The 13,666-nt window shown below is 42.9% G+C and overlaps 1 protein-coding gene across 2 annotated transcripts in view; it reads left to right on the top strand.

Moving 5' to 3' along the window:
• The window catches only part of ENTPD1 (ectonucleoside triphosphate diphosphohydrolase 1), a 179,872-nt gene that overhangs the window by 9,423 nt on the left and 156,783 nt on the right, over positions 1 to 13,666 (top strand). The window contains exons 1-2 of one of the 2 annotated variants that reach the window (XM_033187677.1): positions 4,168 to 4,414; positions 5,784 to 5,928. In XM_033187677.1, coding sequence (XP_033043568.1) covers positions 5,892 to 5,928 — 37 coding nt within the window. In that variant the 5' untranslated portion in view covers positions 4,168 to 4,414; positions 5,784 to 5,891. Of the gene's footprint in view, positions 1 to 4,167; positions 4,415 to 5,783; positions 5,929 to 13,666 lie in introns of those variants that run through there. The other variant, XM_033187667.1, reaches the window with a different exon arrangement.

Raw genomic sequence — 13,666 nt, 5'->3', positions numbered from 1 at the left:
TCTCTAGTCCTGTGGCTAAGCCCCCAGCTTTTATGGACCTCATAGGGTAAGAAGTGCATGCAGATTGGTCCATGGGTGGCCATAGGCAGCAGGGAGTCCCTGCTCTGGTGTGTGGGACTGGTGACCTGGCTCTCAGCCTTCAGGCCCTCCATGACCTGAAGGTGGTGCCTTACTGGGGACCCCACTCCCTTCTGCCCAGCAAACTCTCTGACTCTTGCTGCCATTCATGGCCCGGGTATTGGGCCCAACCCCACTTGGAGCGATCTGAGCAGGTGCTGGGAGAAGAGAGAGGTCAGGCAGTGGGAGCAGACACTCGTGAGCCTGCAGGGATTGTGGGTAGAGGGGCTTCCTGGCCACCCGAGGGTGCAGGCTGCAGAGGTGCCCAGGTCCTGTGTCTGGGAGGGTGGCCACAGCTGCACCTGGGAGCTTCCACCCTGCCAACTCGGGGATCCTGCTTGTTCCCAACTCCTGCCTGCTCCGTGCAGTTGGGCCCAAGTCTGCAGCTGTTGGTCGTGGGGGCTGCAGCTGCACCCGGGAGGGCAGATCCTGCCTGCTCCTGGCCTCCTCCAAGAGCATAGGGAGGCTCGGATGCACAGCCATGGTTTGGGCAGCTGTAGCCCTGCCCAGGAGGGCGGGGCTTCTACCTGCTCCATAGAGCATGAGGCCTGGGTCCACAGCCGCAGTTTGCGGGGCTGCAGCGGCACCTGGATAGCTTCCACCGCAACTCAGAAAGGGCGGGCCTCCCACCAGCTCCAAGGAGTGCCCAGCTCCAGGGGGTCCTCCCTGCTGCAGCTGGTGTGATGGTAGCAGCCGCTGCCATCAGTTATGTTTGAGAGGAATAGTACTGGGTAGGAATGCAATGGAGATTTCTGAGCTGGTGGTAATCATGTCTTCAAATGGGCTAGGGTTACATGGGCAGGCTCACTTTTTTTGTTTGTTTGTTTTGTTTTGTTTTGTGTTTTGAGACAGAGTCTTGCTCTGTGTCTCAGGCTGGAGTGCAGTGGTGCAATCTTGGCCCACTGCAACCTCCACTTCCTGCCTTCAAGTGATTCTTGTGCTTCAGACTCCTGAGTAGCTGGGATTATAGGTATGTGCCACTATGCCCAGCTAACTATTGTATTTTTAATGGAAATGGAGTTTCACCATGCTAGCCAGGCTAGTCTCGAATTCCTGACCTCAAGTGATCTGCCCACCTCCGCATCCCAAAGTGCTGGGATTACAGGCGTGAGTCACCTCTCCCAGCCATCACTTTGTAAAAATTGGTTGAACTATACATACATTTGGTTTATGCATTATTCTGTATTCATGTTTATACTTCAACAAAAAAGTTTACTTAAAAAAAGATACTAGATTTTTCCAAATTAGATTGTCAACAATGGAAAGGTTTGATGACACCAAATGATAATATAAAAAAATCGGTGCACTGCGTTAGCAATGTAAACTGTTATAGCCTTTTTTGGAGGGCCATAGGTCAGTATCTATTAAGTTTTAATATGCATATGCCCCTTTATTCAGGTATTTAAGTTCTTCTTTTTTTTAATTTTTATTTTTACTTTTTTTGAGATGGAGTCTCATTCTGTCCCTAGGCTGGAGTACAGTGCCGTGACCTCGGCTCACTACAACCTCGGACTCCCCGGTTCAAGTGATTCTCCTGCCTCAGCCTCCTGAGTAGCTGGGATTACAGGCATGTGCCATTACACCCAGCTCACTTTTGTCTTTTTAGTAGAGACAGGGTTTCACTATGTTGGCCAGGATGGTCTCAATCTCCTGACCTTGTGGTCCACCCACCTCGGCCTTCCAAAGTGCTGGTATTACAGGCGTGAGTCACCCACTGTGCCCGGCCCAGGGATTTAACTTCTCGATAGCTATTCTGGAGAAATCCACACAAGTGTAGAAGAGGCAAATAAAAGCATATATATTGGAAACAATGTAAATGTCTATCGTTCCAGAGTGGATAAATAAACTATGATACGTTCGTTATGGAATACTCTGCAATAGCAAGAATGAGAATATTTATTTAGTGAAATGGAAATATCTCCAAGACAAATACATGAAAAAACCAAGTTATAGAACAGTACACAGAGCATACTGTCATTTACACTAAAAAAGGCACATTTAAACTCTTTTAACCCAGTGTCTAATAAAAAGTTAAACAATGTTTGTGTGATAGTATGTATGTTGTGTGGTAGATTTTGAAAAAGAGTTAATAATAATTTCATGAAAAAAATTCTGCTCTGATAGCAAAAGAACAGCGGTGAGAGATCTCTCAATACAAGAATTACAAATTGAGCATTTTTTCATTTTAAAAAAATTAACCGAATACTTGTAGAATCATTTTCATCAGCTGAGACTTTTTAAAATTAAATTTTCCATTTCATGATGAAACCTACAGCCTTCATGTAGATTCACGAAGTTATAGGAAATTGAGGGTACTCAGAGCAATCCTGTGTACCCTCAAAGGTAACACTTCGCAAAACTATCATACAATATCACAAGTGAAATAATGGCATTGATACAACCCATCAATCTTCAAGATTTCTCCAGTTTTATTTGTATGTGTGTGTATATTTAGTTCATGAAGTTTTAATGTATGTGTAGTTTCATGTTTCCACCACCACAGTAAAGATACAGAGCAGTTCTGTCTCCCTGAAAATCTCTTCTCTTTTCTTTTCTTTCTTTCTTTCTTTCTTTTTTTTTTTTTTGGTTTGTTTTTTTGAGACAAAGTTTCGCTTTTGTTGTCCAGGCTGGAGTGCAATGGCCTGGTCTCGGCTCACTGCAACCTCCACCTCCCGGGTTCAAGCGATTCTCCTGCCTCAGCCTCCTATATACCTGGAATTATAGGCGCCCGCCACCACGCTTGGCTAGTTTTTGTATTTTCAGTACAGACAAAATTTCACCACATCGGTCAGACTGGTCTCAAACTCATGACCTCAGGCAATCCGCCCACCTAGGCCTCCCTAGTGCTGGGATTACAGGCCTGAGCCACCGCGCCCAGACCTCTTTTCTTTTCATAATCAAACCCACCTTTCTTTTCCCACTCCTGCTCCCCAAGATGCAGTGGTTTTTTGTTGTTGTTGTTTGTTTGTTTTTGAGACGGAATCTCCCTCTGTTGCCCAGGCTGGAGTGCAGTGGTGCGATCTCGGCTCACTGCAACCTCCACCTCCTGGGTTCAAGCGATACTCCTGCCTCAGCCCCGCTCCACCCCCCTCACCAACCAGCAGCTGGGATTACAGGCATGCACCACCATGCCCAGGTAATTTTTGTGTTGTTAGTAGAGACGGGATTTCACCATGTTGGCCAGGCTGGTCTCGAACTCCTGACCTCAGGTGATCCACGCCCCCCGCTCCGGCCTCCCAAAGTGCTGGGATTACAGGCATAAGCCACTGTGCCCAGCCCCAAAGACGTAATTTTAAACCATCATTAATTTTTATAATAACCATGATAGGCCAGGCACGGTGGCTCATGCCTGTAATCCCAGCAATTTGGGAGGCGGAGGCAGATGATCACTTGAGGTTAGGAGTTCCAGACTAGCCTGGCCAATATGGTGAAACCCTGTCTCTACTAAAATTACAAAAATTAGCCGGGCGTGGTGGTGCAGGCCTGTAATCCCAGCTTCTCAGGAGGCTGATGCAGGAGAATCACTTGAACAGAGGAGGTGGAGGTCGCAGTGAGCAGAGATTGAGCCACTGCACTCCAGCTTGGGCAACAGAGCCAGACTCTGTCTCAAACAAAATTTTTTCAAATGATACTCATGATTAATATAACTGTAATTTATCTAAATTATTGTTTACAAGCATTTATCTAAATAAATTGAATAAACGGTGTCTACATGTTTAATAGAAAACATGTTTAGTAGCTCTGGCAGAATTAATCTTGCTTTTTAAGAGATTAATGAACAATGATTACATTGTAGAGGAAAGAAGTATGTTTTCACTTTGAAACCTTTTTAAAAATTTTTCTTTAGCCATTTAGTATTAATAACAAGCGAAGAGGGGTTTCTACTCCTTTTCTTTTTTTCTTTCTCTTCTTACTCATTTCATCCTTTGGAGACTGTCTATAGTCCCACATTTTCTCCAGTTCTGAATCTGTGTAACTTTGACTCTATGGCAGAAACTGTTTATTGCTGACTATATATTTGTTCTCTCTTCTCTCAAATAAACAGAACCCCAAATTTTTACTGAGCACAATATAGCCAAAAGATGACACTGCCCAGCCTCTTTTGCAGATGGCTGTGGCTATTCCAGGATCCCAGAAAATGGCAGCCACACATGAAGGCCTCTGAAGCAGAACTGCCCTGGATCTTTACTGTGGTGGTGCCCTCTCGGACTTTCTCCTGCCCTTCTGTCTCTCTCTGGCCTCTCATTTTCCTCTGTGAGAGGGCTAGCCATGGAAACTAGAATTCCTCTTCCCCCAGGTGGGTCATAGAAGCCAGCAACAAAACCTAAAAATATTACTCTAACTTTCTCTTTCTCCTGGCCTTTCTGTATAAAAACTGGCCATAGGACGGGTGCGGTGGCTCACGCCTGTAATCCCAGCACTTTGGGAGGCCAAGGCGTGTGGATCATGAGGTCAGAAGATCGAGACCATTCTGGCTAACTGGTGAAACCCCGTCTCTACTAAAAATAAAAAAAATTAGCTGGGTGTGGTGGTGGGCACCTGTAGTCCCAGCTACTCGGGAGGCTGAGGCAGGAGAATGGCGTGAACCCGGGAGGCAGAGTTTGCAGTGAGCCGAGGTTGCACCACTGCACTCCAGCCTGGAGACAGAGCGAGACTCTGTCTCAAAAAAAAAAAAAAACTCGCCATAAAGAAATGATCTGACCTGCCTCGTTTGACTGACTGTTCCAGATTGTTTTTTTTTTTTTTTTTTTTTGAGGCGGAGTCTCACTCTGTCGCCTAGGCTGGAGTGCAGTGGCCGGATCTCAGCTCACTGCAAGCTCCGCCTCCCAGGTTTTACGCCATTCTCCTGCCTCAGCCTCCCCAGTAGCTGGGACTACAGGCGCCCGCCATCTCGCCCGGCTAGTTTTTTTTTTTTGTATTTTTAGTAGAGACGGGGTTTCACCGTGTTAGCCAGGATGGTCTCGATCTCCTGACCTCGTGATCCGCCCGTCTCGGCCTCCCAAAGTGCTGGGATTACAGGCTTGAGCCACCGCGCCCGGCCGACTGTTCCAGATTGTTGAAACCCATTCCGAAGAGGCTTCTACCCCACATTTAGATTGTTGAATCCCATTCCAGACCAGGTCCTGTCCCACATCCGGAAAGAAGGAATGCATAGAGGTCAAGAAGAATCTAGATAGACGGCATTGCTGAGTTTCTCCCACGCAGTCTATAGCATTAGATCATACTCTTTTTTTGACCCGTCATATTTCTACATGGCTGTCCATACTTGGTTGAACCTAAGCATAAAAGTAGACAATTTCCCCTGTATCTTGTATTTATTTTATTTATATTCATTTTTTAAGGGACAGGGTCTCACACTGTCACCCGAGCTGGAGCTTGGTGGCACAATCACAGCTCACGCAGCCTCAAACACCTGGGACCAGCATACCTGGCTAATTTTAACATTTTTTGTACAGATGGAATCTTTGTTCCTAAGGCTGACCTTAAACTCTTGTCCCCAAGGCATACTCCCTCCTCAGCCTCCCAAAGTGCTGAGGTCACAGGCATGTGACACTGTGCCCAGCCTCCCCTTCAGGTCTTCATTCTGAAGTGTCCTGTGTACGTGTAAAACTATGATCAAATAAATTTGTATGCCTTTTCTCCTATTAACCTGCCTTTTTTGTCAGCGATTTTCAGTGAAACTTCAGAGGACAAAGGGGAAGTTTTCATTGGCCCCTCCAGTTTTAGTGCTGTGAACAGGATACCAAAGCTGCTCTGCTCTTCTGGAAGCTGCAATGAAGGGAACCAAGGACCTGACAAGCCAGCAGAAGGGTAAGGAATTCTTACCAGTCAGGCTCCCAGCCTCTCTCCCTCTGTGGAATCTGGTAGAGCTGATGGTAAAATCACTGTTTGTCTCATATTCATCTCCAAAACCTTGATTAATGGGAAAAAAGGATTTGTGTGACTAGTTTTGTGTGTAGCGACTCTGGTGTCCTTTTTTGGTATGAATATTCACATTGTTTGGTCCCTTTCCTTCCAGAAATAGTCGTGTTGTGCTGTCATAACGAAGGATGCCACAGGGTAGAACATGGGCCTAAACCCCCATAAACTGTTTGAGCTGGCACTGCAGATTGATCAGTTTTGCGGTTCTGTCTATAAACCTTGCTGTAGTCCACAAAATAAAAACCAGATGAAGTTCTCCTATTGTCCTGTTTCATGTCCGTATAAGACCTTGACTTTTGAGAGCATTTTCTCTTGGTCCCTGCCCTTTTGGGGAGCGTGATTTTCGGGTCACATTAGGTGACCAGTCTAAAAATGGCTGGTCACATAAGATTTTAAGCAGTATGCTTTTTGTTCCAAATATGTCAAGCTCTCGGGGGAGTTTGTCTTAATAATTTCCATCTATAAGGGGCTCCTGTTGCCTGGTTAGGCTGGGAAAAATTCCAATCCCAGGAGGGCCTTCCTGGTGCCAGTGGATTAACAGGTCTGTGACTGGTGGCCCCTGGCAAATTTGTGGGTTACTAGTGGCACCATATGCACAAACACCAGCCTTAATAGTCTGTGGCAACAAGAGTCTTTGTTATCTTAAGTCTACTTCTGAGTGAATTTTTGGGGATCATGGAGAGTGTCTCCTCTATATGCTGTCAAGGAACACCCTTGTTTATATAGTAAAAACTTACTCTAAACCTGGAAAATTATCTCCTGGACTTTCCATGAAGAGGCTTATTGTTGAGTCGCTACTGAAATTTGTAAACCATTGGAAATTCTAATCATCAGTGGCCAAAAGATGGATCCTTTAAATTAGAAAGAACCTTAATTTTCTTTTTAAAAGAAGATTTTAGAGATCTCTCATTCTAAATAATTGTCTTACTTGTATTTATGGGACAATCAAATTAAAGAAAGACACAATAGTGTCTTGGCTTAGAAATTCTCTTGACAAAATTAAAATGCAAAAATCTAACCCAAAACAAAATTAAAATCATTTGTACACTCAAACTGCCTGCTTTGAATTCCCTGTGGGATTTACAGAGAAGGCATTCCATCTTGTGGTATAGTGGCTAAGATTCTGTGCTTTCACACCTGTGGCCTGGGTTTGATTCCTTGTCAGAGAATCAGTCCCTGTAGTACATGTAAGCTCTTTAACTCAACAGTACAAACATTTATAAAACTTGGTTTAATATTTGTGTGACTCTTGACTTTTGGGGTACCCATTTGTTATTGATGGACAAATGTCCACAAAAAAGGTAGACAGGATATCCACTGCAGCTGGAGTAAGAGACTAGAGGTGGGTTAGCTCTATCATGAAGCAGCAGCAGAAAGGAAAAAAATCTATCAACTATTTTTATATCCATCCATATAGCCATCCATCTATTCATCAATTTAAATAGTTATAGCTATTTTGGCATAAGTAGTTACAGCAAAAATTTTGGCAAATTTTTGTACAGATCAAAGTGTAGTTAGTCTCTATTTTATTTATTTATTTACAGTCTAGAATAATTGCTCCATTATCACAGAAATGACATCTACATTTTTCTTAAGTTAAAGTTTGAGGCCTGGGCATGATGACTCACTCCTGTAATCCCAGCACTTTGGGAGGTGGAGGTGGGCAGATTGCTTGAGCTCAGGAGTTCAAGACCAGCTTGGGCAGCATGGTGAAACCCCATCTCTAGAGAAAATACAAAAATTAGCCAGATGTGGTGGTGGCATGGGCCTCTGGTCCTGGCTACTTGGGAGGCTGAGGTGGGAGAATCCCTTGAGCCTGAGAGGACAAGGCTGCAGTGAACTATGATTGCGCCACTACTACTGCAGCTTGGGCAGTAGAATGAGACCCTGTCTTGAAAAAGGAATAAAAATAAAATTTACATAAATAAATAAATAAATAAAGGTTAAAGTTTGAAAACTTAATTTACCAGTTATTTTTCTTATGTAATTAGTAATACATTACTTCTTTTCAGGTCTCAGTTTTGGATTGTAACTAACCACTGTTCTCTTTTGGAGGCATGGTGCCTTAATAAATGTATTATTTTGTCTACTAAACCATGTGTTTGTTGCCAACGTGCAGTCTAGCAGTAAAGAAGCTAATTTTTTCCTGAGTTTAAGATTATATTGAAAAATAGAATAGCTTATAACACTTTATGATATTATGTATTATACCAAACAGAGATGAAACTAAATCAGTTTACAACCTCTTAACCTTTGCACAAATGCTATCATTTATTTATTTGTTTGTGCATTACTTTACTTCATGGAAGGAATATATTTATCATTTATTTATTTTTCAAACAGAATTTCAGAAAAAATTTTTTTAGAATATGCTGTGTTTGTAAAACTACAACAGCAGCAGCAACAACAGTTTAAGAATAAGATTAGCCCACATATTATCAAAATAGCATTTTCAAGTCTGCTTTCTTACACCTTGTGAGAATGTACATTCTGGGTACTATCTTAGTGTTTCAGTAAGTCTTGGAATTGTTTCGCAAAAGGACGACAGGAATGAAAAGAATCGTTAAGTTTTCATTGGAGACAGTTATTCTCCTTGGTTATCCCTGGAATCTGGAAATGTTATAGTTTATAAACTTGTTTAAATAAAAGGCTTATGCAATGATTCTTGTTATGCCTTTTTGATTTCTTCTGGAACTTCACTATAACAATATTTTTTTTTTTGAATGTTACTTAATCAGGAGTCATTTCAGTTGAGTCATACCCTCTTGTCTCTCCTTTCAATTCTGTCAGTATTTGCTTCATGTATTTTTGGGATCTGTGGTTAGGTGTTATATGTTTATAATTGTTGTATTTTCCAGATGTATTAACCTTTTTGTTATGATTAGATGTCCTTCCTTGTCTTAATGTGCCTTGTCATAAAGTCTATTTTGTCTGATACTTATATAGCCATTCCAGGTCTTTCATAGCAGCTGTTTATGCATGCTATTCAACCTACAGTATATTTGAATCTAAACTGTGTTTCTTTTAGGCAATATGTAGTTAGATCTTGTTGTTGTTGTTGTTTTTTAAATACATCCTGACAATTTTTGTCTTTTGATTGAACTGCTTAGTTCATTCACATTCAATGTAGTTATTGGTATGTTTGGATTTATCTATTTTGCTATTTGTTTTCTATATGTCTTGCTTATTGTTTTTCCTCTGTTCCCCTTTTATTGCCTTATTTTGTTTTAAATCAATATTTTAATTCATTTAGTGAGATATAATTCACATACCATTAAATTCACCCCTTTAAAGTGTACAATGCAGTGGTTTTTAATATATTTATAGAGTCATTATCTAATTTCAGAACATTTTAATCACTCTCAAAAGAAATCCTGTATCTATAAGAAGTCACTCCCATTTCTCTCTCCCTCATCCCCTGACAACTACTCATTTGTATTTTTGTTTGCTTGTTTGAGACAGGGTTTCATTCTGTCACTCCGGCTGAAATGCAGTGGTGTGATCATGGATCACTACAGCCTTGACCTCCCAGGCTCAAGTGATCCTTCCACCTCAGCCTCCTGAGTAGCTGGGACTACAGGTGTGTGACACCACATCCAGCTAATTTTAAAAAATTTTGTGCAGCCGGCGTCCCACTATGTGGCCCATGCTGGTCTCGAAGTCTTGGTCTCTAGCAATCCTCATGCCTTGGCCTCCCAAAGTGTTGGTATTGCAGGTATGAACCACTGTACCCAGCTCATTTTTAAGTATATTTTTAAAGTTCATTTTTCAGTGATTACTCTAGGGATTTTTATGTTTCTTGAACTTCATAACTTTAACTTAAAATCCACTTCAGGTTAATGGTGGTTTACTTGTGATACAATATGGCAACTTTGCTCCACTGTAGCTCAGTTCTCTCCCTTTGGTTTTGGTTGCAAAAGGCAGTCTTTTGGTTCTTATTTGTTCTTGCATTGCTGTGGTTTGAATATGGTTTGTCCCCACCAAAACTCATGTTGAGGCTTGGTCCCCAGTGTAACGGGTCGAGAGGTGGAAAGACTTTAAAAGGTATTTGAGTCATGAAAGATCTGCTCTTATGAAAGGATTACTGCCATATTGTGGGAGTGAGTTCTGTCTCTTGCAGAACTGGATTAATTACTGAGAGAGCAGGTGGTTATAAAGTGAGGTTTCCTTTCATGGTTTGTCTCTTTTGGACGCGCCTGCTTGCCGCCGTCACGTGTGCTCCTGCCATGTGATGCCATCTGCTATGTTATGATGCAACGTGAGGCCCTTGTCGGATGTGGCTTCCCAGTCCTAAACTTCCCAGTTTCCAGAACCATGAGCTAAATAAACTTCTTTTTAAAATCAATTACCCAGTCTCAGGTATTCCATTATAGCAATGTAAAATGAACTAAAACATGCATATTCTTGCTGAGCGTGACAGACTACAAGCTTTATTCATCTTCTGACACTGAACCATTTCTGTATCTAGTCATATAGTCACTAGCTGGTCAAGGTGACCATAGAGTGGTACTGTGTCCCTGCTCTCTGCCTAAGGAGAGGGAGGGAAACTGGATTTGCTGCTTGCTCAAAAAGTGCTGGGACCTTTGCCTGAGTTGCAGCCCACTGTATGGGTAGGCATGGGGCCTGTGGGATTTAGGCATAAGGAACTTAGGCAAATATTTTGATGTGCATTCTTCTTGCTGTTCTGTGAGTAATAAAGTCTTTTGTTTATGATGCAGGAATCTTGTGTCTTCTGCCTATTTCCATGAAACAGTGTCAGGATAACGGTAAGCTTTAAGTAAGCTACAATCCCAAATTCTTCACCTTTTGTTTTCAGCAATTCACCTAGCTATCTAGATATGGTTCTCTGTGTTTATCTTACACACATTGTTCATTGAGGTTCTTGGATCTGCAGGTTATTTTATTTTTATTTTTATTTTTTTTTGCAGTTGCAAGATTTAATAGAGTGAAAACAGCTCCCATAAAATGGGAGGGGACCCAAAGGGGGTTGCCACTCCCTGCTTGAATGCCTGAGTTTATATCCCAATCATTGTCCCTCCCCCTGTGCTGTCAGGCGATGTATGATTTGACTATTTCTTTACCTCCTGCTTTAGCCTAGTTTGTATTCTAGTGAGCCTTCTTTACTACCTGATTGGTCTGGCTTGAGCCGAGTTACAAGCCCCGTGTTTAAAGGTAGGTGCGGTCACCTTTCCCAGCTAGGCTTAGGAATTCTTAGTTGGCCTAGGAAATCCAGCTAGTCCTCTCAGTCCCCCCTTTCAACAGGAAAACCCAAGTGCTGTTGGGGAGGTTGACCAACGACCGCTCTTAACTGCTTCCTGAATTGAGGCATAGTAGGGGTTGTGCAATTGAGATTTCCTCAGGAGGGGTGCCCTTGATGTCATTAATGTTGGAGCACGGGCTAGCAGGCCGGTCCAGGGGTCTGCAGTAGATCTTAGTCATGGACTGCATGTGGGGCTCCATTTGAAGAACTGTTTGTAGTTTTACAGCTTTGATTCTGGAAGAGACAAACTTAACAAGGAGGTTAAACATACAGGGATTGTAATGTATGGCCTGAAGTGCAGGGGCGTATAGGTGTGGGCGGTGAAAATGGGATTTTCTTTAGAAAAACTCCTATACGATGGGGCATCAATATTTCCAGGAAGTCGCATTCTCCATAGAAGCTCTTGGTAAGGAGAGCTACTGGTAGTACAGTGGCATAGAGGAGGTGCAGTGAGAGTGAAAGGTTTGGTGAAGGGTTTTAAGTAATTTCCATTGGTTCGCAGCAGGCAAAAGCATTTTTCCTTCTTCGGTGGCTGGCCATCCTGATAGGAGAAAACTATGTCCTTGTGACGTTCCCCATTCTATTTCTTCTGCTGAGTACAGGGGCTTGGTTTCCCAGAGGGAATTATCCCATACTAAGGGTCCTTCTATAAGCATTTCTAATGGAGGGTCCTGCCTTGCAACTCTTCTGGCTTCAATATCCGCTTGGCGGTTCCCTTCTATTTCCCTTTCCTTTCCTTTCTGATGACCCCAGCAGTGTAAGACTGCCACCTCTTTAGGTTTCTGTACAGCCAAGAATAATCTCCTAATGGCTTCCTGATGTTTGATAGGTGTTCCCTCGGAGGTCAGGAATTCTCTTTCTCTCCATATTGTTGCGTGGGCATGGAGGACTAGGTAAGCATACTTAAGAGTCTGTATATATATTTACCCTTTTTTTTCCTCCTAATTCTAGTGCCCTAGTGAGGGCTATTAGTTCTGCCAGCTGAGCGCTAGTTCCTGGAATGAGGGGATTACTTTCAAGTATTCCATTATTACTGACCACTGCATAACCCGCTTTTCAAAGTCCTTTTTCTACAAAGGAACTTCCATTAGTATATAAGTTGAGGTCGGGATCAGTCAAGGGAACCTCTAGAAGGTCCCCTCAAGTGGCATAGGTTTGAGCAGTCACCTGTTGACAGTTATATTCTATCTTTTCTTTATTATTTGGAAGAAATGTGGCTGGGTTAAGAGTTGCACAAGTGTGCAGTTGCAGCACTGACCCTTTTAGTAATAGAGAGTGATATTTAAGCAAATGGTTGTCTGACAGGGACAAGTCTCCTTTAGCAACGAGTATGCCGTTCACATGAGATGTCCACACAGTAAGATCTCTTCCCTGTATTATTTTAACTGCTTCAGATACTAAGACTGCTACTGCCACCACTACCTGTAAACAATGAGGCCAACTTTGCCACTACATCAATTTCCTTACTTCGGTATGCCACGGGTTGCAAGCTGGTCTCTCGGACCTGTGTAAGGATTCCTGGAGCGATTCCTCTTTTTTCTGTGACATATAAAGAAAAGTCTTGCCCCGTTGGCAAGCTTAACACTGAGGATTGGGTTAGGGCCTTCTTTAGGGCCTGGAAAGCCACTTCTGCTTCAGGTGTCCCTCTTACTAAATGGGTATTGGCTTTCTGAGTTTCTTTAATTAGTGTATATAATGGCCTGGCTATTTCACCGTACCTGGGAATCCATATTTGGCAGAGAAACCTGTTATGCCAAGAAACCCTCTTAGTTGCTTTAGGGTTTTGGGATGAGGATAAGCCAGTATAGGCTGGATACATTCCTTACTGAGGGCCCTGGTGCCTTGGGATAATTTTAGCCCTAAGTATTTAACCTGCTGTGAGCAGAGTTGAGCCTTTGGTTTGGAAACCTTATAACCACAGGTGGCGAGGAAATTTAAGGGTGGCTTGGTGGCACAAGGTTTCTGAACAGGCGGCTAAAAGTAAGTCATCCATGTACCAAAGGACAAGAATGTCCAGGTGTGAGAACTGGCTCAACTCTTGGGCTAATGCTTGGCGAAATAGATGGGGGCTATCCCTGAACCCTTGGGGTAAAACAGTCCAGGTGAGTTGAGACATTGGGTTCGAAGGATCTTCAAAGGCAAACAAGAATTGAGAGTCAGGATGTACAGGGATATAGAAAAAGGCATCCTTAAGGTCCAGGACTGTAAACCACTCTGCTTCCTCTGGTATTTGGGAAAGCAGAGTGTAAGGGTTAGGTACAGCTGGGTATGGAGGGACAACAGCCTCACTGATAATCCTGAGATCTTGTACTAACTTCCACTGTCCATTGGATTTCTGTACTTCTAAAATTGGAGTATTGCAGGAGC

The sequence above is a fragment of the Trachypithecus francoisi genome, unplaced genomic scaffold, assembly GCF_009764315.1.
Source record: "Trachypithecus francoisi isolate TF-2019V2 unplaced genomic scaffold, Tfra_2.0 Contig01579, whole genome shotgun sequence".
Classification (NCBI taxonomy): domain Eukaryota; kingdom Metazoa; phylum Chordata; class Mammalia; order Primates; family Cercopithecidae; genus Trachypithecus; species Trachypithecus francoisi.
Note: the sequence above shows the minus strand (reverse complement) of the source record. Positions and strands in the feature narration are given on the sequence as shown.